General features: G+C 37.6%; 2 protein-coding genes across 8 annotated transcripts in view; both read right to left on the bottom strand.

Moving 5' to 3' along the window:
• LOC124169710 (E3 ubiquitin-protein ligase Su(dx)) overlaps positions 1–393 on the bottom strand; it is a 50,239-nt gene extending 49,846 nt beyond the window's left edge. Inside the window, exon 1 of one of the 2 annotated variants that reach the window (XM_046548397.1) lies at positions 63–393. The gene's annotated coding sequence lies outside the window, so the exon portion shown is untranslated. The remainder of the gene's footprint in view (positions 1–62) is intronic. The other variant, XM_046548399.1, reaches the window with a different exon arrangement.
• Positions 394–8,514: 8,121 nt separating this feature from the next.
• LOC124169210 (WW domain-containing oxidoreductase) lies at positions 8,515–24,618 on the bottom strand. Of its 6 annotated transcripts, none has more exons than XR_006867053.1 (11): positions 24,476–24,618; positions 23,958–24,052; positions 23,785–23,849; positions 20,587–20,823; positions 17,838–18,066; positions 13,693–13,777; positions 12,140–12,240; positions 11,883–11,982; positions 11,237–11,407; positions 9,007–9,283; positions 8,515–8,915 (listed from the first exon to the last, which is right to left on the bottom strand). XR_006867053.1 is itself a non-coding variant. In XM_046547727.1 (10 exons), the coding sequence occupies exons 2-10, from the start codon at positions 24,050–24,052 to the stop codon at positions 9,080–9,082; spliced, it is 1,287 nt and encodes a 428-aa protein (XP_046403683.1). In that variant the 5' UTR covers positions 24,476–24,618; the 3' UTR covers positions 8,515–9,079. The 6 variants fall into 6 exon arrangements, 2 of the variants coding, with proteins under 2 accessions (XP_046403683.1, XP_046403684.1); XR_006867056.1 differs by having other exon boundaries at positions 23,958–24,081; XR_006867054.1 differs by having other exon boundaries at positions 24,398–24,618.
• Positions 24,619–24,915: the final 297 nt, after the last annotated feature.

Here is a 24,915-nt window from a genome sequence, read left to right on the forward strand (position 1 = left end):
TTTGCATCCGAGAAACCAGCCCAAATAAAGCAAAGAACTATGACAAATTTAGTCCCACTTACTTCCAAGAGAATGCTTCGAACGATCTTCAACCCACCATTGCAATTATCATGACGTCATTTAATTTTATATAAATGAACATATAAACAAATTATTGGTGGGGTTACTAATCCTCAAGCGCACACGTACAGCTGAAAACCACCCGTTTATATACAAACACACTCAAAAACCAAACATACTGAGAGATACAAAAAACAGTGGCCAGTATTGCACAAATCAACAAAAAACTTAGAATTTCTCCGATTACTCTGCGTGAAATTCAATTGCTTGCTATAGTCATCTACTGTTATCTTTTAGTATTAACGTGACGAACGTGACCTCTCCAACTCCTAGAACCAAACCGCCATCTTTTGAAAACCATTGGAACAACAAGCCCCGCGAGATTTGGTGCATTTAAAATTAACGTATCACAGCTAATGTAAAATTACTATATGTAATGGGAAAGACTAATACCTGTTGACGGGCACGCAGCTAGAATGGGAGCTTCAGAATGCCCCGCCGTAAATTTTTCCCATCCATGTTACGACTACCCGTGACATATTTGCTGAGGATACCTCTATCTAAAAGGAGCACCTACACTGCCACTCCGCTCTGATGGAGCTAAATTTCATAATCCCTGGTCAGTCAGTAGGTCAAAAACTCCTCCACAGGGCAATCGGCATTAAAATAGTTTACTTTTACGTTCACTTGATCATCAAAATTTTTAATGTATTTTTAGGAGTGATATTTACAATTTTTCAATATCAATCACAGTCACAAAAACTTCTCAGAAAAAATAATAGATAGGGCAGCAGAAGACTAATCCAAAAGTATGATACAGTTACAAAGTCAATTTCAATTTGCAAAAGTTCTGCTAAACATCCGGATCTTTCAATCACCAATATTAGGTACTATACCTATTCAATATCCATAATTTTAACAATAACACTGCTCTAAACATACAGATGACTGATCTGTGTAGAGATAATTGCTACTGTTTGGGTGCTAAAAACAGGTAGTGTCCCTTCCCAGATAACACGGCATTTGTATTACATCAATAATACACACAAAAAACGTGACCAAATACATATGTATAAGATGGAATACGATCGTATTACATCGGTATATTTCACGTAGAAGTGGTTCAAAAGTCCCTATGGATGTATGTATTCGTGCGTATTACAAATTGGAAATCTGAATACCCATACATGAATTATACATATGTATACAATGGAATACAATCGTATTACGTCTGTATATTTCACGTAAAAGTGGCTCAAAAGTCCCTCAGGATGTATGTATACATGCGTATTACAAATTGGAAATCTGAAAATCCTTACATGTAATATACATGTGTATCTGCAGGCCCTCGTACACGAATTATACATATTGATTTTCTGACCCACATCCACTTAATATCAATATGGATCAAACGGATGAATAAATATAAGGAAACCAGAACGTACAGATAATAAAACATTTATTCAAAGAGAAAAATAAAATAATACACACAAATAACAAGTGTGGCCATGAATATTGCTAACAAGCATTAAGGGCCAGCAAACAGTAGGTGAAACTTAGTTTAAAAAAAATGGCACAAAGATAAATCAAGTACAAACAATGGTTTGAGTTGGAAAATAGAAAAAAATGTTAGCACGGAACAAGCGTTGTAACCCATTGCACAAGAAGAAACCTGAATTCAGGAAACCAACTCTGCACAATTGGCCACTTTCTGAAAGGAGAAAAGAAGACGTCAAGTTTAAAAGTCATGCAAAAATATATCTTTTTGTAAGATCTGAATAGGAGCTCAAGGCCTTTCAATTTTATTTTTTTTCAATTCATATAGGCAGTCAGTAATCTGTGAAGTCTGTAATTTTAGTACTAATTCTGTATTCTGAATGCAAATGAAAGTTTGGCTTCTCTGCTAGGTTCCAGACATAAGTTTTAAATTTTTTCATTTACCAATTATGTCGAGGTCCCAGCTAGCACAGATTTGACCTTGTACTTTGATAAATCATATATTTTGGGGAAATGCTTTCATTTTACAAAATTAATAGCCTTTCTCTTAAGAAGAATGAGAAATATGAGAAAAGATCATATGACTACTTTTAAATATAAATTAACTAGGAAAACGTGAATCCATTGGTATGCTTATTTATTACATGATACTAATATATTACTACCATGATTTAGTAGCGGATGACTCACACAGAAAAAATATAAACTTGTGATATCAAATTTTCAAACAAATAAATTTCATACATAACCGATAATTTCAGGCTTAACTTTAAGAAACCTCTCCATTATGGTAAAAAAAAATTTCCCTCAAAGCTTACCTCGGTATTAACAATTCCACCTGGTCTTCTGGCTTTGCTTCGTCGTCTTTTCCGTAATCCATTCTCCTCTTGTCCAGGCCAAGCTATTTACATCGTCGCCTGCTGGGTATGCGCGAAAGAGCATGAAAAGAAAATTATAATTAATTAATTTGGCCCGTACGCACCTTTTTCTTACATATAATGACAAACTTTCGCATGAAAATTACGTATTTATCTTGTGTTAATAATAATGACGAAATGCACCTTGATTGACTGCATTTCAAGATGAAAGAAATATTACATTTTGCTTTAAGGGAACCGATATTACACGACCAATACTTCTTGTTCGTTAAATAATTAGAAGTAGAGGGCAAAACCGCTCGGAACCTCGAGGAATCTATCAGTGACAAGGCTACGCTGATAAGTCTACGGTCAAAGATGTTATGACTAAAGCATAGGATAACTAGGAATGCAAGAACTACAATACAGTAGGTTGTGGTAATAAACAGCGATAAAACAACTTACACGTGAACGAAAACATTCCTTCAAACAATTTTTTCTGCTCTTAATTAAGAGAAGTAAAAATGTAACTTCAGCCGCGAAGCACGGAATTACTATACGACGCATAATCTATTAATTTATACGTACAAGATTGACATTACTATGTTTTACCATATAACTTCAATGGACACTAGTCTCCTCGATACATAACTCAACAAAAAAGGAAAACAATAGCCAAACATAAACAAAATAATTACCTCTATTGGCGCAATGTGTTGACCACATTGCGCCAATAGTTGTATCCAAATATACTCAAATAACATAATTAATGTAGTCTATGTAGGCGTACAATACAATAAAAGATAAATCATACCTTACCTTACACTGCAGTGACAGGAAACTGCTGGAGCTGGCTTGCACGAATCGCAATAACGTGTGGGATTGAAGCACATTTCCAGCAAAACATAGAGCACACCATCCACACGCACCGGTTATCGAGGATTAAAACACTATGTCAATTCTTCCAATAAGTATAATAATACAAACAAATATAAAATTAACTATACATCAGTAGCTAGTTAATAACGGATTTCCTTTTGTTTATTAGCGTAGATGCCGGAGTTCCTCCTACAGCATGTTCTCGTAGTCTCGAACGAAATGCCGAGGCCGAGGTTTACTGTCAACGAGATTATAACTGTATCACTCCCACTCACTTCCCTAGCGACAGTGAGCCGCGGAATTGAGAATTTAATTTTTTGTCTAAACAGTTACATTAAAATATTGTTTAAAAAATCAAACTTCGCTTTTACTTTTGATCTGTGCAAGTACTATGTTTTGTATTTTTCATGTATTGTGAACCATTTTTCCATGTGTATATTTCGCGGATAGAAACTGAATTTTACATATGTAATACGTCTGTATTTCGCGTGCATTTACAAATTAACATAAATAGCCGCCATATTTACTACCCTTGCTCACATCGACCAGTATATGATTTATTTTTAAGCTTTCTGGGTATAAATTCGAATGGATGAATGATCATTAAAATAGGGAAATCTGGCGTTTGCTGTGAACATATTATTTCTGGAAAAAATGTTTATGAACGTTCCGCAAGACGCCACGAAAATCTACCTCCCAAGTATTACAGGAAATATACATAATGTATATTTTGTGTATTTTTGACCACATTTACATATGTATTTCCTCTGTATTCATACATATGTAAAAGTGGTACGTGTTACACGATAAATACATTTGTATTTTTGTGTATTTTTGACCACATTTACATAAGTATCCAAATTTCAAAATACACAAAAAATACAAATGTATTTATCGTGTAACAAGTGCCACTTTTACATATGTATGAATACAAAGGAAATACATTCAATAATACATATGTACTACAGATGTAATACATAACAAAAATATATATGTATGTGACCCATGAAAATACAATATATATACATATGTATATCCAAATGTGTGTTGTTGGGGTTAATGCAGTGGCGTAACTATAGGACATTGCTTGGTAGGGGATTTGGGGGCACGGAGGGGCAACGCCCCAGACAACGGGAAAATAAAAAAGAAGTGTAATTCCATGGGAAATCATCACAACAGGAAAACATTAATATATGTACTATAAAATTTGCACTGCACCCTAATTTTCAAAATATTTTTCCCTGAGTCTTTGGGTGGGATCTATCCTCATCCCCCCCGCAGTTACCCAAATGCCTTAATGGATTCCTCCTATCAATTAGAGGACACTCAAATAATCCTTCATGATGACAACTAACCTTGCTTAGATGTTGGCATACAGTTGTCTCTCCTATGGAGGTGAGACAGCTGTTTGAAAAATGTACCTCCTATGGCTAGCACGGGCATCCCAGACAGCACAATCGCTTGTATACAAATTGTAAATCTCTTGTGCAGTTAAAAATTGTCTTAATGTTCGTAAAACAATTGTATTCCAAAACCTCCAAACGAATAATTGTAATATAGTACACAAATATGAGCAAAATACAATTTTTTAAACCATTATATTGTATTTCCTTTGTAAAAAAAGAGAAATACGATCATACTTATGTTTTTTCAGGAAGCTCTACATCATTTTTGCCGTAAGTTAGACCAGCAAGTTCTTGTGCACACGTAAGTAGAAGTTAGCACTTACTTTAGTTAAAAGACTTTTAGTTCTTCTGAGATCTGACTTAAGATGAATAAGAAATGCAATTGGCGGCTCACTGGTCTCTCTATACCAAAAGGAAATCGTGAAGTAACTGTTTCACTGATGCCTCGGTGTGCACATTTTACATGCCAAGCCAAGATATGAATCGAGAGGCAGTTACCCTCCGATTTAGTTTGCAGCATGCTGGATGGAGAATATTTCAAACCTATCTCTACAAATCTCTTTTTTGGGGTGGCATTATCCTGGTATTCTTGTCTCCCCAAATTGGGACCCAATTCAATGGGCAGCCAGCTATCACCCCTGCCACTGGACTAAACCCATTCTTAGCACGAGGCCATGGTCAACTTATCGCATTACCAGGGTTTTTTTTTCCAAATTTTGCCTTTGATTTTCAATAATTTACCCTTACATGAGAATTACTAACATTTTTAATGCATAGTAGAATTTTAAATGGATTTCTTGCAATGATAATAACAAATTTGCAAAAATCATCGACAGTATAACCACTTCACATAGGAGTCTGCTATGAGTAGGATTATAAATGAGTGGGAGAGTTGGGACCAATAGCAAGGGACCAAACATCTCGCTAATAGCTGCATCTAAGGCACGCAGGGCCTGAATACCTCTGACCATGGCTACTTCAGGAGTCACTTTCCTTCCCCTGCATCGGCTCTGGTCAACGTCCATCCGTTTGCGTTGAAAAATCCATCATGGCTAGACCCGACGTTAGGTCTTTTGCATATGGAAATGCTCGTCGGCAATTGTCGACATTCAGTGCCAAAGGGTTAAGGTTCCCAATTTAATGTTCCCGAAACACGTGTTTTGGTTGCTGGATTTAATGATGCAGTTGGTACTATGGTCACCAAACGCTCGTACTTTTAGATCTAATGTTGCCTCAACCAATTGTGGTGTACCACAAGGCTCTATATTAGGACCTCTTTTATTCATCATTTTCATAAATGATCAACATAATAACTTTCCAAACAATGAAGTGATATTATATGCGGATGATACATCCACACTGAACATAGGTGACAATTTTCTAGATGCTAGCAGTGCAGCCCGTCAAACCTTAATAACTATGTCCAAATGGTGCCAGTCAAACAACCTACTTCTTAATGAAAACAAAACATGCTTCATTCATTTTCATATTAAAACAAACCCACCAATTCAAAGCCCTCTTCTCAGAACAGGCTCAAATAACACTACATATACTTCACTGTGACACCACTAAATTTCTCGGTTTATATCTCAGTATGAACCTTGACTGGCAGCCTCACATAACCAAATTAATCAATAAAATGAATACTGGGATCTATATGATCAGGAAACTTGCCCAAACTACCTCAACTCAGATTCTAAGTCTCATCTACTTCGCCAAAATCCATTCTTTTTTAGTTTACGGAATTGTATTCTGGGGTAATAGTAGTGCTGCAATAAAGGCATTTTCAATAGAAAAGAGGGCTATCAAGATTATGCTAAGGGTCTCAATTAGGACCCCAGGAAGACCCCTATTCAAAGAACTTAAAATACTTACTCTCCCCTGTGTTTATATCTTGAATTGCTGTACTTTTGTGAGAAACAATAGGCACCTGTTTATGCCCAACTCGTCAATCCATAACCACGGGACACGTGGTAAAGACAATGTCCATCTGAATAATCAGCCTTTTAATGTAAGCAGAAAAGGTCCTCACAACTCAGCCTCTATGGTTTATAATAAAGTTCCAAATCCAATAAAATGTGCAGTGAGTGATAATACTTTTAAAAATAAGCTAAAAGAACTGCTACTTAAGAAATGCTATTATAGCATTGATGAGTATCGTAATGACAAATTAATATAATTATGTATGTATTTAACTGCTTATCATTTATTGTAATTTCTATGTAACTTTTGTATATACTTTTCTTCCTTTTTTGACTAAATCCTATGTTATACTTGTATAGCCAACAGGAAATTAAATATTATTATTATTACCAACACCAAGCCCTATTCATTGCAGCTTGTAGCCTAGGGAGGTGGACAAGCACAAAGCAAGAAATTTATTCTGAGGGGGGAGTGGTGTGCAGGTTGCCTATATTGTAATTTTTTGTCAACTCCCATGCAACAGAAAACCATTATTTTTTTTTAATAAGCTATAAAATTCATTAGTAAAACGCAATTTACAATCATACTGTAGAACCTCTCTTAATCAGAATATTGGACTTTTCTGGATAATAAATGGTTGGAAATTTTTTAAGGTTAAATTTGAAAATATACACATTCGTATTGGATTTTTTCAATGCATATGAATGGACATGCAGAAAAATGCATGATGAGTAACTCACCCCCCCAACATGGTTGGATACTTATAAGAAATTTTCTTGTAAGAAAAATGCCCAATTTCTTATAAGAATTTTCCAACAGGGGGATGAGAGTGAGTTGGAGAGCCTTGCCAGGATTCTATTAAGGGAGGCAAAGGGGGTGAATGGATTGGAGGTGAATGAGGAGAAGACCAAATATCTTTGGGTAGGCCAACTCATGAACAGTGCTGAAGACTATGTAAGGTTGCATAGTTATAAATTGCAGGTTTTCTTACTTTTATACTATAATTTATACAAAATTCCAGGATAATAGAATACCCATTTTAGAATACCCAAAATTATGAACTTCAATTCTTTCAATAATACTTAATATCAGCCAAGAAGCTGCTTCGACCTCTTTATGAGGATGTTGGCATCACCAGGAATTGTATTCTTTGTTTTTTTGTTACTTACTTGAGTCAAGAGTGCCAGATATTTTGATTCTGTTGCCTTTTCTGACATTCCACGTTTCAATGTCATTGTAAAAATGCTACTAACCTACTGTACTTAAATTATGACAAACACATATTAGGCCAGAAAATGGGCGTTGACCTGGCAAAATTTTATGTGAAATGCATTTGAAATAAAAGATTTAAAAATTCCACTTTAGAGCAAAACTTCATGAATTACTCACACATAATTACAGGGAATAAAAATTCATGCACAATTCCCGGTCGCTGCATACACGATGCATTCATTCCCATATATTGGAGATGGAATACAGCAGACAGGAAATTATTAACCAAGTAAGAGGGTGCATGGCATGAACTGAGCATTATCACTTTAGGATTACAAATCCTTGAGATTGGCACATGCACTCCACGCCTACATTTCTCACTTTCCTGACCTTATTCCTACACTTCTTTCTTTGTCCTTCTTAAAAATGATAAGGCACCCAAATTCACTCTCATTTGTGCCCGCTTGTTCTTGGGTATAAAATGTGTTACAATACCTATTTTGTCATTGCTTCACCACTCAACTGGAGAGTTGGAAAGCCCGCAGAAAAGATATAGAATGTATGGACACATACAATTACCAGAAAATCATAAATCTTAAGTCACCCTAACTTGTTACACAAACAGAGATAAATTAATTAACACAAGGAAAAACAATGATGCCAAAGAAAAATTCAAGCAATAATAAAATTACCAGTGCTTCATTCAAAATTTTCACAAAGCAGAGGGTATTACAAAGTTTGCAATTACATGTGTATTACAAAATTTAATTGGACCCAGTCATTCAGTGTCATTAACTCAGCCAAAAAATCTGCAATAACAGAATAATTCATCTCAATTTCCCCATTATTCCATCTATTACCTCACTAAAAATTTCATTCCAGTTCCCATGTGAAATAAGATCAAAAATTGGTCTGGTTACATCTGGAATTGATGTCCTCGATAAAGTTAAAGCACTCAAGTCCTGATTCGGAACTTCAGTTGATAACTGATTTAATATTCTGCATCATGTTCCATGTCCGTTCCCGGCTGGCTTCCAACCATTTCCACGGAAACAGCTTTCCTCACTGTGCAATTTCAGACCTGAAATAAAATTTTCACTATAGTACAGGGATGAAAGAAGAATTCCCGAAGATTCCTTCACCCTAAAAGCACTCCAGCTCTGAGTCATTACCGATGTAATGATGCACACGCTGTCATTACTCCAGGCATTGAGTTTAAGGCATTTCAAGAGCGCTTGCGCACAGTCATGTGGCAGCCAGTCCACAAGCTCCCTTCCCCATCACCTTCTCAACCATCTCAACGCTCAAGTCCCACAAACGAGACGCCAGATCATTGTCCTGGGCAGCCGCGCTGGGAGGGCAACAGCAGCAATTGTTGAAATACAAGCCTCCGACACCATCAAGATCAGGAGATACAGCACAGTAGATTGATGTGCTGGCAGCTTGTTGCTGGGGACAAAAAAGTCAAAACCATCTTTAAGTCAATACATTCCTTACTCAGTCACACCACATTGTAAAAACTGCAGCAATTGAATTTTCAAGAAACTGTAAGGAACTTAAGAGTTACCATGAATGTGGAATAGGATGGATTATGGTCATCATTTTGGATGGGGGTTTACCATTATCTGTGATGCCTATACCTGGTTCAATTCATCTTTGGGTTTGAGTGGGTGTGGTTTTAAGCAAGAGGAGAAGGGTGAAAGCCCTGGCACTGCCTATGGACTTAGCTAAAGGGGGGAGGGGGATAGGAGAGCTGATAGGAAGAGAGCTGGAGCAAACTTCACACAGCCAATAGGCAATTTAGCAATGAGCCAAAAGCCGTAGACACCCTTGATTCCCAAAGAAAATGCCTGCATGAGACATGCCACAGGTATTTTGGACCAGCCACCGAGACAACATACTAACAGCAATTCCGAAAGGCACGCTGAGTCATGATCACTGAGCATCCACTACAAAAAAAAGGCCTCAATGGCAAATCCACGCTCCTCACTGTTCCACCAACACATGATGGCAACTGAACTGCATGGGATCTCAACTGTATATTTGCACCTCTGGAATGAAACCACTAGAGCTTCTCTACAACATCAACTACCAGAATGGCATACACTGTAAAGAAGGAACTTATGCTGCCACACTCCTAAGCACTACTATGTTGGAAAGAGTTATGACAAATGCCAGAAATCAGCGTACTGTGTATGGAGAATAGGAGACGTCACCTACCAGATTTGAAATTCAAAACTGTGTAAACAGAACTTTAAATATGTGCCTACATCAAAGAAGCAACTTAATCCACTGCACCTTAAATACACCAAAGGATGAAGTTCACCATGAAAAAATATATTTGACTTAGCCGGGATTCGAACCCGGATCTCCCGATTGCCGAAAAGGCGTGTTAACCAGTCACACCACCAAGCCATTTTCTCAGAGCGAACTTCAGAGGGATGGGTTTTTGTATTCAACTGTGCACCCGTGCGCGTGACGGCGTACAAAGTCACTCGTTCCTGCAGTGCACTGCTTCTCACCTTGCTTATCAACCACAAATATGGATATAGCTTACAAGCATCTACTCATTAGCATGTCCTACTAAGTTTCAAATTAAATCCACATGCCAACCTCTTAAGAAACTACACAAATATGAACTAGCTTAAAAAAAAGATGCCTCAAGTTCTTATAGAAATGAAATCTGATGGGAAATGTCACACATCGTTAAGGTTTGAAAAGTTTTGATCTTCAAAGAAATTTAAACTAAACCACATTTCCCCAAAAATATTTGATTGTTGACAGAGCTGATTACATTTCATATCGCATTTATTTATCAACAACAAGTATAGGCTAAAGATGGGTATATGTATTCAAATTCCACCATTTCTTAGTGGAATAGAAGATTGAAAACCTTCAAAGTGGATTACGAAGAAATAAAAACAAACCAAAACTTTGCTTTCACGTTTTTTTGTTACAATTTTTTAAGAGAACAAGCTAAATTACAACATATTTTTAAAACTCTTATTTGTTCAGAATTCTTTATAATGAAGTAAATATGGAAACTCCAAGACATATAATTCACATTCTTCACCAAATTTATTAGAGCTAAAAATTATTATTTTAAGACTTGGATTAATTCAATTTTAGTGTTGTTTTAAGATTTCATAAATATCAAAACCTAATTGCTCACAATATTTTACAGCTTAGTAATGTATAATTTATTGCTTATTTAAATATTTAAATGCTTAAAATTTACAATAGTGTACCAATTCGGACTCTAATAACAGTTGAGAATGGAAAAAGACAGGAATCGTGTTTCACATCAATTCATCCTTAGTAAAGAATCCATAATGCCGTTCACAATGCATGCACACACACTTTTGAACGACCACCAACCACGTTCTGGCATAAGAATCTCACCAATGATTTTGTAAACGGTCGCACCAACGCAAAGAGGAGCCTGTAGAGCCACCACGACCTGCTCAGGTTTGAGGAGACCATGTTTCCTGGGTGGAGTGAATTTGCAAAAACCCCTCGTTTTCCAGGCCCCCATCGCCGAAAGAGCTCCGCAGCAAATAACACATTGCACAGCTGAAAATATATCAATCTCTGATACTTATTGGTTCTGAATGTGCTCAAGAGTATCATAAAAATTAGAAAGAAAAATTACGAGAATTTAATAAAACAATATGAACATTAGAAATAAGATCTTTTCCCTGTTGAAGCAGGTAACAAAAAGGCATGTGAGTCACTATCATGAATGGAACTCGACCATCAAACAACAGATATCTCTACGATTTTTTAATTGTAATTATCAAGTTAAAAAATAAAATACTCTAAACACAAATGAATGCTTTAAGATTCATTGAACATAATTTACAAAATACGAATTTATGGTATCAGCAATGAAAAATTTGGTGGATTACTTGGTTTCACAGTCGTATTTTTCAAAATTATAAATTCATAGATGTTTTTGATGCATGAACTTTGTCATGTAGAAGTTCTATATAATGAAAAATCATGAAGCTTATGATGGATTGATTAGGAAAAAGAACAGCATGCTAACCTTTGAATCGTTATAAGCAGACATACCAGATGAATACTGAGATGGGACAGAAGGTGAAAGCCTTTCACAGCTAATATTTTCACATGTAATGTAAGAAAATCTGGAAAGAAAAACCACCACAACACATGAATTATTGAAGGTCTATTAAATTATACTTCATGATTTTAAAAGAAAATTCAACTTCAGTTAAATTTCTATTACTTTTAGCATTGGATGAAAATTAAGGCATAAAATATACTAGTTAAGTTTTTATGTACCTGTGGGATTCTGAGGATACAACAACCACTCGTGATGGTGAAGCCAACATCAGAGGCTCTTCCAATAACAGAGTGAGGTAAAATGGCCCTAAATGATTCACCTAGGAATGAGAAAAGAAATTACAAGGAAAAGCATGGTATCTTAGAATAAACTCTAATTCTACCTTATGAAAAAAATGCCACTGCCATAAAAAATAAGTATGAACTCAGTAAACATTACTGCATGGAATTTTCATTACTTTTATAAATGATGGATCCAATAGCGCTTCCTCAAGCAATGTAATTTTATACGCTGATGATAACACCATCCTGAAAACTGCTGAAAATGTGGGTGATCTATTTTCTAACATCACAACCTCACCAGAGGACACCAGCACTAAGCTGCGGGAGGGCCACCGGAATGACCCACAATGAATTATATTAATTTAAATTATTGTTTTGTATACTCAAGATGGTGTTAATTATTCTGCTAAATCATACACCATTGAAATGAAGTTAACTGATCAATATCGGTATTCTGACTGTAAAATTTGTCAGTTTGGGAACCAGAAGGTGCACTGGGATACGTCCTGGTGTCCTAGCACGGGCCTGTCCTAAAACTAGAAACACAGAGGGCCATTGACTCTCCCATCAAATTTATGGTCATTGTATTATCAGATGATCTAGACTGGGCATTGTATTGTATTAGAAAATTATTTATACATATATAATTCGTAATGTTCTTGTACAAGGGCAAACCTTTCACAAACATTTCTGTTCTTTAAGATAACAATTTATACTTTCAAAGTGGATCGTATTCATGAAGTTTTCTTTGCCTTAACACTGGGTAATAGGGCTGTAGACCAGCCCTTACTTAGGTATTTTACAGAATTTGAACCATTGTGTTTTCTTAGTTTCAAAATGAAGTTTATAATCATGCACTAAAACTTGGTAACTTTAATGATAACCCATGTCCCAAGGGCCCTGAATACTAAGGACTGAAAATAGGATTTTTTGGCAATGAAGAAACTATGCCTATGTCCAGAAAAGTATCCTAATTGATCTGCATTTAAGGAACTTGAAATTTTGACCTTCCTTTCTCTGAAAATATTGAACTGTTCAATTTTCATTCTAAACAATTCTAAGTACATATGTATTTTAATAAGGCATCAATATGCATGAACACTACACCAGAAAAAGACAAAACAAAGATGTTCATTAGAGAGATTTTCGCAGTACCTTTTCCAAAATGGTTCTTTGTATTCAGCTACAAAAACATGCAACAAACTTCTATCTTACATCAAGTTTCTCCCCAGTAAAATTTTAAATGCATACCATAAGAGTATCTAGTCGGCCAAAACCTTGTCAATCTAAAATTTCTTAAATTTTCTTTTTTTTTTCAAAATTCCTTTGAATTTTCATACAAAAATGTTTTTAAGGATTACTATTTTACTTTTAGCTGAATTATTTTAAGTGCATTTATACATGCACTGCATTTTATGAGATACTGGATATGTTTATCACATTCTTAATTTTTTCACCCCTTGAAATGAATAAAATTATTACTTTTTTACCTGGAAATGAGTTTCATAACTGTCCTCAGTCAAAGAGAAACCTAGCCCAAATACAGCAGCATTCAGAATAAGGATATCCAGGGTCCTTGAACAATTAGAAGGGATAAATGGATGGATTAGCAAAATGATTGTAATACTTCATTAACAGCATTGGGATAATACATCCATAAATTTCATGATAATAAAATATAAACTAAACACTGTGCTACACAATGGTACATACAAGTTATTCAGCTGAATTAAAATTATTACACATATAAGGTTAATGAAAAACATTGACTAGAAGCTCACACTGTAGTACTAAACACTTTAAGGTTAATATGTTCTTTAATTTGGCCTTGAACTGAATGGAGGAGTTAATGGAAACATACAATGATGGGAAAACAGTCTACTGTAAACATAGGCAATGGAATGGTATGGACCTTTTAACCCTTTCACTGCTGTGGACGTACCTAGTACGTCCGCACGACAGACTGCGGTGGACGTACTTTTTCTTCCTCCCTGCCATACGGTCAGCACTTCCACGAAGCACTTCGAAGGGACCCACTAATCCAGGACCCTTTCCTCGACGAACTCACCCACGCAAGACCGTCTCATCGGCCCTACCAGCTGGGGCCCTACCTCCAAAAAAGTGACCACTCTGACTGCAATTTGAAAATCAATCAATCAATCCGATCATCACAATATGATTGTTTTTATCGCACTCCTGCCAATCAAGCAATAAAGTACGTCTTTGAACCGTGTTTCTGCGATGAAAAATAATGATTTTGTTAACTTTGATATAATGGCCATTTTCCGGTGGTCCGCAGCCACGTTTTATTGCAAAGTTAACAAAATCGTTATTTTTTATCGCAGAGACACGGTTCAAAGACGTACTTGATTGCTTGATTGGCAGGAGTGCGATGAAAACTATCATATTTCGATGATCGGATTGATTGATTGATTTTCAAATTGCAGTCAGAGCGGTCACTTTTCCGGAGGTAGGGCCCCGCTGCTGGGGCCGATGAGACGGTCCTGCGAGGGTGAGTTCGTCGAGGATAGGGTCGGGGATTAGTGACCCTTCGGAGGGTGTACCACACCCATCCTGGAAGTACCTGCTCCATGGGCCCAGGAGACGCATTTTAACATTTTCGCCGCATGTGAGGAGAAGGTTTCCGGAGATTGAACAGCAGTGAAAGGGTTAAACATAGACTGCAGCAGCATTGGATAGTCTTTATGTTATTTCTAAACATGCATTAATGCTCTTTGGTAAACCAGTACATATCTATAAGAAATAGTGACATCAGCCCAAGTCTACTCAATGTCACATTCGACCTGAAGATGCCGGTTGGAATACCGGAGAAACTGTCGTCGCAAAGAAAATCCACGTGGTGAAACCCAGAAACATGGAGACATCATCTAGACAATGCCACGGAAAACTACGCATCAATGCCACACTCTACCTTCTGTGCACATGCCGTGCCATGGGAAGAAGTTCCACGAACAGAGAATCGAACCAGGGATCTTTAGCTTTCTGAGCCACACTATAATGCCATCCAGGTTCCTTAACTTCCATGGCATGTTACTGCAAGGGCCTAACATCTGACCCCATGAATACACCCATGTCTCGTATAGCGCAATTTCGATTAGCGCAATTTCGATATAGCGCAAATACGTTCCTCGGGGAAACATTGCAATGCAGTGTAGCCTAATCAAAACTCTTAAACGCTCTCGCGATAAAACGTGAACTTGCGCGAAGTACAAACGAAATTTCTATCATTTTACCCATATTAATGTTATTGCTTGCCTCAAAGCTTCTTTTTTGTTAACATATTAATCGAAATCTATTGCTGTGCAATGGCCAAAAGTATTACTCGTCATTGGGTCCAGATAGCCGGCTTACCGAAGTAATTTATCTTGTCTCCTTAACAGAATGATAATAAATAATTTAGATCGTTAATTAAGCGTGAGGCTAGTGGAAATGATTTTTTTTCAGCAATACGGTTTGAGACGTATTTTTGCCGTCATAGGTTATCGGGCGATTGACTTCCAGGTAGAGCGTCTACGCCGTCTACGCTGAAGCCTTCAAGGTCATCGGTATTCACGGGGGAGAAATGGAGCGGTGGCCGAGTTGCGCATGAATAGCATCAACACATAAAAGGGTCCGCTATAGAGTCTCAAACACAATGGCTTCGTTCCCTCCCCGCAGTCTTAGGCCTTCTGCGTCTCAGGAATACAGTTCAGCAGTGGAAGGTGATTTAGATAGAGCCATACAGAGTAAAAACCAAGAGAATATGGCAAAAAATAGGAATGCGTGTAGAAAAATCAAGAATTTATCAATAAAAACTATAAACCTAGAAGAGGAATTGAAAGAGGTCAATTGCTTTGAAAATGGAGAGCATCAAAGCGATATTGCGCGGAAGTTTAAACGTACGATGCCTTATTAAGAATAAAGACGAAGTTAAAACATCAGTGACCTCAGCCGCACCAACTTCAACCAAGCGGTCTACACATACGGAAAGTTCATAGAGAATCAGTACAAAAAGACGGGAGTGGTAATCGCTCAGAGACATTTAGTGAAAACTCCGGTTGGTTCCAGCATTTAAACGGCAAGCAGGTATTTTCAGTGCGGCGATATCAGGTGAATATGCAAATGTTGATAGCGCAGTCACCGCAACATTTTCTGATGAACTCCAAGCTGTGATTGAAAGTGGCTCCTTTCCCCCTCAACCAGTTTTTAGTGTTGACGAGACGATATTGTTTTGGAAAAGAATGCAATCTCGTTCATTCATTTTCAGGGAAGGAAAACCTGGGTCAGGTTTCAAGGCATTTAAAGACTGTTTCACGTAGCGGCTAATGACTCGGAGGACTTCAAATTAAAATGATTTATCATTCATAAACTCCGCTAGCTATGAAATGGCATTCGAAGTAGCATTTTCCTGTCATTTCGATGAGCGACAAAAGGGCCTGGGTGACACAATAGTTGTTTTTAGACTAGTTTGAAAATCGTCAACTGCCGGCAACGCATTACGATCCCCTGAGATAGCAGATGTTAGCCCACCCGCACGACAGGAGGGAATTTCAAAAGCACGTAAGAATTTTTTTAACGTGAATAAAAGTCTTTGAATGCGTGCATACTATCTTTAAAGATGTTTTAAACTATAAAAATTTATATAAATAATGTTTTCTAAGGCTTTTTATGGGAATATAGATGTTTTAGAGGAAATTCAATACCCAAGACCTATCCTACCAGGAACGCATCCCTATCTTCCCAATGATAAAACGCTTTCGAATAACACAAATTCGTATAGCGCAAAGACCCCGAGGAACGCATCCCTTGCGCTATACGAGACATGGGTGTATTGGTAAATAGCCAAAGGAATCAAGGAACCTGCCTGCAGACGTCTGCAAAGTTACCCCAGAAGTCAAAGTTCTGTGGTTCCTTAATTACATTCCAAGAAAGTTTTTTGCCCAGCCAATGTGAATTGTGAAAGTGATGTGAATTTTACTTCTGTTTATGCATAGTCATTAAAATATTCTGGGGTCATTGAAGTGCAATTACACTGTTGGCATTAAAACTCTGTCGTGTGGCGAGTCTATCAACGTTTGATCCTTGCCCTATTTCATGGCTGCTGAGAGAGACATTACAATTAGTGCGATTGATCATAAATAGGATTAGTATACCAGGAAAGACAAGCAAATTTTCCAGCTGTTATGGATTTATTATTTCATGCAAACAAAGAGTACAGAAAAATTTTCTGCAGACAAATGCAATAATACAATATGAGGAGTGTCTTACAGAGCTTATAGATTAAATATTCTTTTTTTATTCAGAAGTAATTAATTACAAGGCCATTATTTCTCAAAAATATAGTTCCATGGTCTAACATAAACTTTAAAAGGTGCCCTTGAAAATGAGCAATCAAAAATTAAATGTTTGCCCTTGTCCTTGAATAATCCTTATGCAGATAAGCTATGTGTAATCTAGGGAAGGAACTTAGATAGTATAAGGGTCTGTGCAGTGGACTGGAAAGCTATTCATATTCCAGGGAATTTTTTCCTATGATACTCATATCAATTTCGTCATCATTAAAGATGCAGAATTGGAACATTCCACAATTACAGCCTTCCGTTTTCGATTGCTAGTGAATATGTACATACATTACCTGTGCTTCAGCTTGAAGTTGGTGGCAAATGCTTTGACCGAATGCAGCTTGGACAGGTCCAGCTCCATGACTTCAACATCTGCTTGAACGACATGGGAGCCATTGACGTTTCCCACTCCCTTGGCCTCCTCACGAATTGCATCCGCCGCCTTCTCCCCCTCGGCCACTCGTCGACATGCCATGACGACAGTGCATCCATGCAGGGCGAGCGACCTCACAGTTTCAAAACCTGCACAGAATAATGCAGCAGCATTTGAGAGAAGCAGCCTTGAACTCATTCTTGATTTCAACAATAAAACCCCTTCATATGGAAACTGAAGAGGCCAAGACTTGGATAATTTTGATGGATGGAAATTCACTATTAATTCGTTAGCTGCGGGAAACATGCATGTACGTGAACCATACTGCAAGAAATATATTTAAGAACATTTGACCATCTCTTCTTCCTTGCTTTTCCAGATGGCTAAAACTCCTCAATTACATCTAGATTTTAAGAAAGATTGTGCCTCACAAAAAAATCATGTTACATGGGTTAAATGAAACTGTAATAAACTGGATGCACCACATTCTGTGTGATCCTGAGCAAAAAGTAATACTTGGCGGAATTATCTCTGATGTAGTCAACGAGACATCAGGTGTTCCACAAGGAAGTGTAATCAGCCCCCATATGTTCATTAACAGCATAAATGACCTCTGCTGCCAAATTAGCAGTATAAAACATGCATTTGCAAACAATGCTATCCTTTATTGCAAATTCAGAGATCCCTCTGACTTTGAAATTCTAACATCGGATTGAAACAACTTTCACGTGAGGAGCCAAGAGTAAGGGCAAGAACTTAATCTGAGCAAATGCACGGTATTACACTTCTTGCATGGGACTTCCAACCATTCCCATGTATATATATGCTGTGGAAGATGCCAACATATAGGCAACAAATGAAATGGAGTATCTGAAAGTTACAATAATTTTGAACCTATTGTGGAAAACACAAAGGCAAAGCCCTTAAGAAACTAGGATTCGTCATGCATGCTCTGGAAAGATTTTTGGATGAAAAAGTAAAAATAGAGGTGCTATTTTACACTCATCTGTTCACACATTGAATATGAAGCAAGCTTATATAGGATGCACCAAAGAAATACTTAGGGCCGTATTAATAGCCCTTCCCCGGAGAGTCCCCTAGGGGATCCATGGGGAGTCTTCAACATCAGTATTAATAAATGTCCCCTAGGAGTCTCCTGGTTAGGGGATCCCCAGCCGATTGACAAGACAAAATGTGAGATGCAACAGCAAATGATTTGTTTATCATTAGTAACTTGTTTTGATGCTAATAACTTGAAATGAACACAATATGTTTTTTTCAATAAGTACATGTAGTGGACGGAATATACTCAAGGTAACTACTTACTTGATAGCTGATCGTGGCATAAAATCTCAACGCTATCAATAATTCTATCAGTAACCCTCGTTAAGAATTTCTAACGAAATACAGTCACACCATTCAACAAAGGCCCATTCATGGTGAAAAATGTGAACGTGTAGTCACCTAAGTGATACACAGGAAAAGGTTGATGTGAAATTAATGAAAATGGGTGAAAACAAAAGGGTTTGGAAATGGGTGAATGAATAATATGACTGGGTGAATAAATGGTATGGAGGCATATAAAGGTATAAAAGTGAAACTTTTTAGCGAGAGCACAACAGTAACAAATGTGTTGGAACAAGCCAGACCATGAAGTCAACAAAATGCGATAGCAATGAAAGCGTTTGTTTACAATCCCAGTAGTTCGCAAGGCAAGGCTCACTCCGCTCCCAGTGTAGGGGACTGCAAGGGGGCCCCTACAGCCTAGGGGACAACTATTTATACCAGTTTTGTGCCTGGGGGACTGTAAGGGGCTATCTAGAGCTACGGGACTCGTGGGAGTCAACTAATAATACGGCCCTTAATCTGTGAACTCAATAAAATACCAAGGAAAGCTGTGCGATTGGTCAAAAACTGCTACAGATGTACAAAAAGCATGTACAAGCATTACAAAATTAGAGTTAAACGAGTTTGGCTGAGAACTGCTTGAGATTCAAAGAGGCTGTGCCTTAGATTAGATACTTGAGCCCTTGAAAATAGATATCTTTCAGAGTGACACAGAGAGCATCATATATTTCCAGGTCCGACAGAAGTGATAATTTAAGAGAGATATTTTACTAAACAGATAGGTATGGCTATTCATTTCTCCCCCAAACAATTGAGGACTTCAAAAACATGCTAGGTAGAATGCAGTGAGAGCATTTCGTTTTTATTAGTCAATGGCTTGTGCCCTACCACATGCCTATTGAGGCAGCTTGCGGAGAAGTATGTAGATGTGAATGAGACAATGGGAAAACCTCCCTTCATGCCCAAACAAGTTCCTCCCTTGCTTTTTCATAGTCACATCCAATTCCCCTGAAGGACTAGCCTGTCCTTCCGCTATCTTCTCAATGTGTTCTGGTGATTGGATGCAATAAATTGAATGCTCCTCTGTACCTCATCTGGAAGCTTCCTCTCCTCACCCGCCATGTCTAGAATTTCATCGTTCCTCTTACTCACCACCCACTCCACCTTCTCCATTCTCTCCCAATCCATCTCTCTCCAGTGTCTTCCCATTCCACTCCTCCATTGAAGAGTGCAACATTAAATAGACTCTTCACCAGCCTTTTAGTTACACTTTTACCCTGCAATCCTCTACCACTAGTATGATAATAAACAAATTTACTTACCTATGCCACAATTGGCACCTGTGACAACCGCTACCTTCCCCGCAAGGAGCCTGCCATGAAGGATCTGCAATGCTGATGTCGATGCATCAAAACGCTGCCGGAAGTCCCCGGGGTGCTCTTTTTCCTCCGAGGCAAAAGCCAGCCGTGGGTCCGAGTATGTGGTCCGTCGATTCACATGGTCAACAAAGAGCACTCGTCCATCATCACCCACGGCTCTCTCCCAACCTGGGGGGAGATCTAACAACAAGGAGGGAAAACTCACTCAAAAAGATCGGGAAGCAACTTTAAACTTCAGAAAATAAATGAATGAAGAAACACAATGATAGAGCGAGAGCAGGATACGTCCAGGATAGACAATTTACCAATGGAGTTGCTCACTCACATTCAAAATCGACTTCATTACAATTCATAAAAACACTTGGTGAATGGAAGAGAAAGATGAGTTGTGACGATATAAAATTTGCTATCGCTATTGCTATTTGCTATGATATATGCTAGCACACTGGAAAATTGCCTGAAAGTTGTAAATTACAATAAGTTATGATATTCATGATGAAAAGATAGTCCAGTATTTGGAGGAGACGACAAAAAACAAAAATCATTTGCACCATGTAGGGAAAGGAAGAATGGGTGGAGAGAACCTTGGCATCGGCATTGACCTGCTTATATCAAAAGGAGTCAAGGGGGCCACGGCCTAACGTTCCATCCCATGGCCAGAGAGTTGCCCTCCATTATGCACTCAAGGAAGGATTGGGCATTCTGTGAAAAATCTTCACCAGCCCCGGGATTTTGATCCTGACCCAAAATAGTCCTCTCAATTCGGCAACATCATTAGAGCTTCTGCTAATTTAACCGTAGTCCATGAACCTTTCATTGGAGGAAGGAATCTCTAACAAGAGTCTAACGAGAGTCAGGACCAAAATGTAGAGCCATAAATCGGCATCCAAAATGAAATCTTGAAGAAGTGGACTGTATTTATTTATAGGTCAGTTTCATTCCTCAGGATTTTACAAAACGTTAATGGTTTGTCTGTCAACAGCACTAAACAAAAATAGCAAGATTTAAAAAGTAATTAGCAAGGCACAAGGAAAAGGATACTGTTCCTCCATGACACAACTGTTAACTTCAAGCACTTGCAACAGGGAGCTTGATAAGGATGATGAACAAGGGCAAGAGGTAGCCAAGAAGCAGTGATGAGTTCTTCACATCAACGACTTCTCTGAAATGCAGTTAAACCCCTTGATTTATTGTCACAAGTATGCGATGCACGTGACAGATCAAAAAATGGAAAAATATACATTTCACTATTTTTCAGGGGGTTGCGTGGTAGCCTAATGTGACTGGCTGCTGATCAAGGGGTCCCTGCAAGGTGAAGCCTTTAGACAATACAAATCTAAATCCTCAGAGTTCGAGGTGGCCTAGGGAAATGAACTGGCCCCCCTACCCTGAATGCATGACATTCACAACAGTGACTTAGCCTGGGGTGATGTTATATCCTCTCACCCATCCAAACCAACCAGAAGAATGAATCACTCAGTGAAATGAGGGATTATTTTTCAAACTCTATCACAATTGACAACGAAAAGGAAATAAATGAACAAGCCCATTGCTCTCACTAACTCTCATAGAAATACCTTTGACCTTTGTTTAATTTACACTGAATTAAAAGGCAATGCATATCATAATCATAATTATAAGACAATCCTAAAATCATAAGCATGATGCTCTCTACATGGTTGAAGTGAAAAATAAAAATAATGTTAAAGTCAAGTTGAACTTAGTAGTAGTTGATGGTTTGATGAAGAGATGCTGCTGCATTGATGATTTTGGAAGTTTGTTTTTTGAGTTGTTGCAAGTAAGAGGGAACATAAAGTAAATAAAGACATTAGTATAGAATACATACGTAGCAGGGATAGAGTACATTGGAGCAATGCAAATGAGGGTTTTCTACATGCCTACAGCGACACAGATTTTGGAGGATACACATTGACAGGTTGCTCTACCTCTGGAGTCATTGTTAGGCATGAAGGAAGGGTGATTCCATGGATAAGCCAACCACAAGCTGTCACAGCAACTTCGACAACTGAAGTGGAGATCATTGAACAAGGGGCCGAAGTGGCAATTTGGCTCAGCAGACTGTTCAGGGGGATTATACAGCTTTAACTCGACTTTAACAATTCAAGCCAACAACACAGCCATGATGAGCCTCACTAAGAACACTGTATTTCATTGCAGGATGAAACACATTTTTATCAATCACTTTTTCATCAGAGAGAAAGAAGGCAAGGTTGAAGTATGATAGATCTCCACAGAACATCAAATGGTTAATACATGATGAAGCCAATGCCAAAGATACGTCTGAAGATTTTGTCTGTAATATTGGGACTGATGTGAATGAGAAAGTACAATGAACAATTACTGATGTGCTTTTGTGAGCTGTGATATTATTTGGCTGGGTTCCCACCATTAGTGACTTAAATACGAGACTACCAACACTACAAAAAACAGATACCAGCACTTTTGATATAAAGAAGCTGAAAGGATAACCAGATCAACCAGGCAGGTAGCCAGAAATTTGGTTCGGGTTGAGAGGGTGGTATGCACGTTGCCTATACTGGTAATTTATTGTCAATTCGCGTACACCAGAAAAAATAAATTCCATTTGATATGCTGTATATGTTTTTTGCATTGCGATGTAGTTTATAATCATCATTGCTTTTTACCAAAATAATGCCACTAAGGATTGGTCTTCATGAGATTTAGCCCCCAAAATTCACCTCATTTTTCAAAAAAAAAATTGACAACTTTATGGCTAGTATAATGCGATAAGTTTATTCATAGTGATTTGGGAGCAGAGGGGATGAAACGTAAATGTACTGAAAAACAGTGTCGGAGGAGAGATTTCAATAGGTAGGCTGGGCCTCCTCAGGAGATGTATCATAGGCAGTTACCACAAATGGCCACAAAAAATTCAGATGGACCCAAACTCTCTCCTCCCCCTAACTAGGTGCATGAACTGAACTGCTGACACAACACCAACTTACGTACAAGTAAAAAAAATAATGCATCTGGCATCAGGCCAATGTTTTTCTGAAACGCTACGTATCAATGCTCCTGGCATGGTCCCGGGTAATTTCCCCAATAAAGTAACATGCATTTCAAGCATTACAATAGATTTAAATGCAGTTTCCGACATACCTCCAGAAACAACTTTTTTCTTTCCAGTTCTAGGATGATGCCACTGGGTACCTTTAGTGGAATGACTGAAAAACACAACAATAAATTATGCTACAATAGCGCCTCTTGGTGCACACAAGTAACTCTTCCATTTATTGCATCCATTTTCAGGTTTGACGATGGAATATGCTTACTTAACATAGTACACACTACCATCTGTCGTAGCTCTCTCTTCCCAACACGGAGGTAATTCATCTTCACTATCCGAGTCTGGAATAATTGCAGCCATCTATAACAGCCAAAGCCTCAAATATCATACTAATATAATAAAAAATAATTGTTTTAATTTCTAGCTAATTTAATGCCGACAACTAAAATATTTAAACTGATATAAGAGACAATAATATGATACATCAAGACATAAGCTCTTTCACCCCAAAACATCTGCGAAACTCCATATTTAAATAATCTGCATCAATAAGTAAGAACATCTATAAGACAACTCGTCACATATCAAGTAAAATTACTATTTCACTGTAGATTTCTGATAAATATCGCTAGCCAAAAAATAATTCATCACAATGAACATTATTCTATAGTTATCTACACGATATTTCAAAGATAACACACTTACTTGGGAAACAAAACAACGATACTCAAAAGAGTAACAGAAATAAACTCAAATTGTTTCAGTCCACAGGATCGTACTCACAATGTTTAATAAAATACCGAGAACGGATGCCCCTTTGCTAAGTAAGTCGCTTTCGTATCTACAATCCAACTGGTCAAATTCCCACGAAATGCTGCCAACGATGATAACAAAACATACGCGGATATTTTCATTCACACCAAAAAACACGCCCCCAGCCGATACCGTCTGCGCTACGTGATATTTGATCGATCTCTCGAATGATATATCGACTGTAGGTTATTGCCATGCAAATTACAACGCTAACACTTCATACGATGGCCAAAATCATTCTAAATCATAAATAATTTGGTGCTAAATCGTTTATTTTCATTCTTATTAAATTAAAAATAATATGATAAGCAAAAATGGGGAAAACAATGGCATAAAACTATCGTTTTGTAATATCGAAAAAAAGCTATTTACAATGACGTAATTCGTGTTATTTCCTTGATTCTCCATTT

The sequence above is a fragment of the Ischnura elegans genome, chromosome 12 (genome assembly GCF_921293095.1).
Source record: "Ischnura elegans chromosome 12, ioIscEleg1.1, whole genome shotgun sequence".
NCBI lineage: Eukaryota > Metazoa > Arthropoda > Insecta > Odonata > Coenagrionidae > Ischnura > Ischnura elegans.

What these genes read in the sequence shown, in the direction of transcription:
- LOC124169210 (XM_046547727.1), bottom strand. Translation starts at nt 24,052, where the DNA reads ATGGCTGCAATTATTCCAGACTCGGATAGTGAAGATGAATTACCTCCG. An exon ending in GTATCCTCAGAATCCCACAG is followed by an intron (nt 11,983 to 12,139) that starts GTACATAAAAAC and finishes TTTTCTTTCCAG; the next exon opens with ATTTTCTTACATTACATGTG. An exon ending in CTGCTTATAACGATTCAAAG is followed by an intron (nt 11,408 to 11,882) that starts GTTAGCATGCTG and finishes ATATATTTTCAG; the next exon opens with CTGTGCAATGTGTTATTTGC.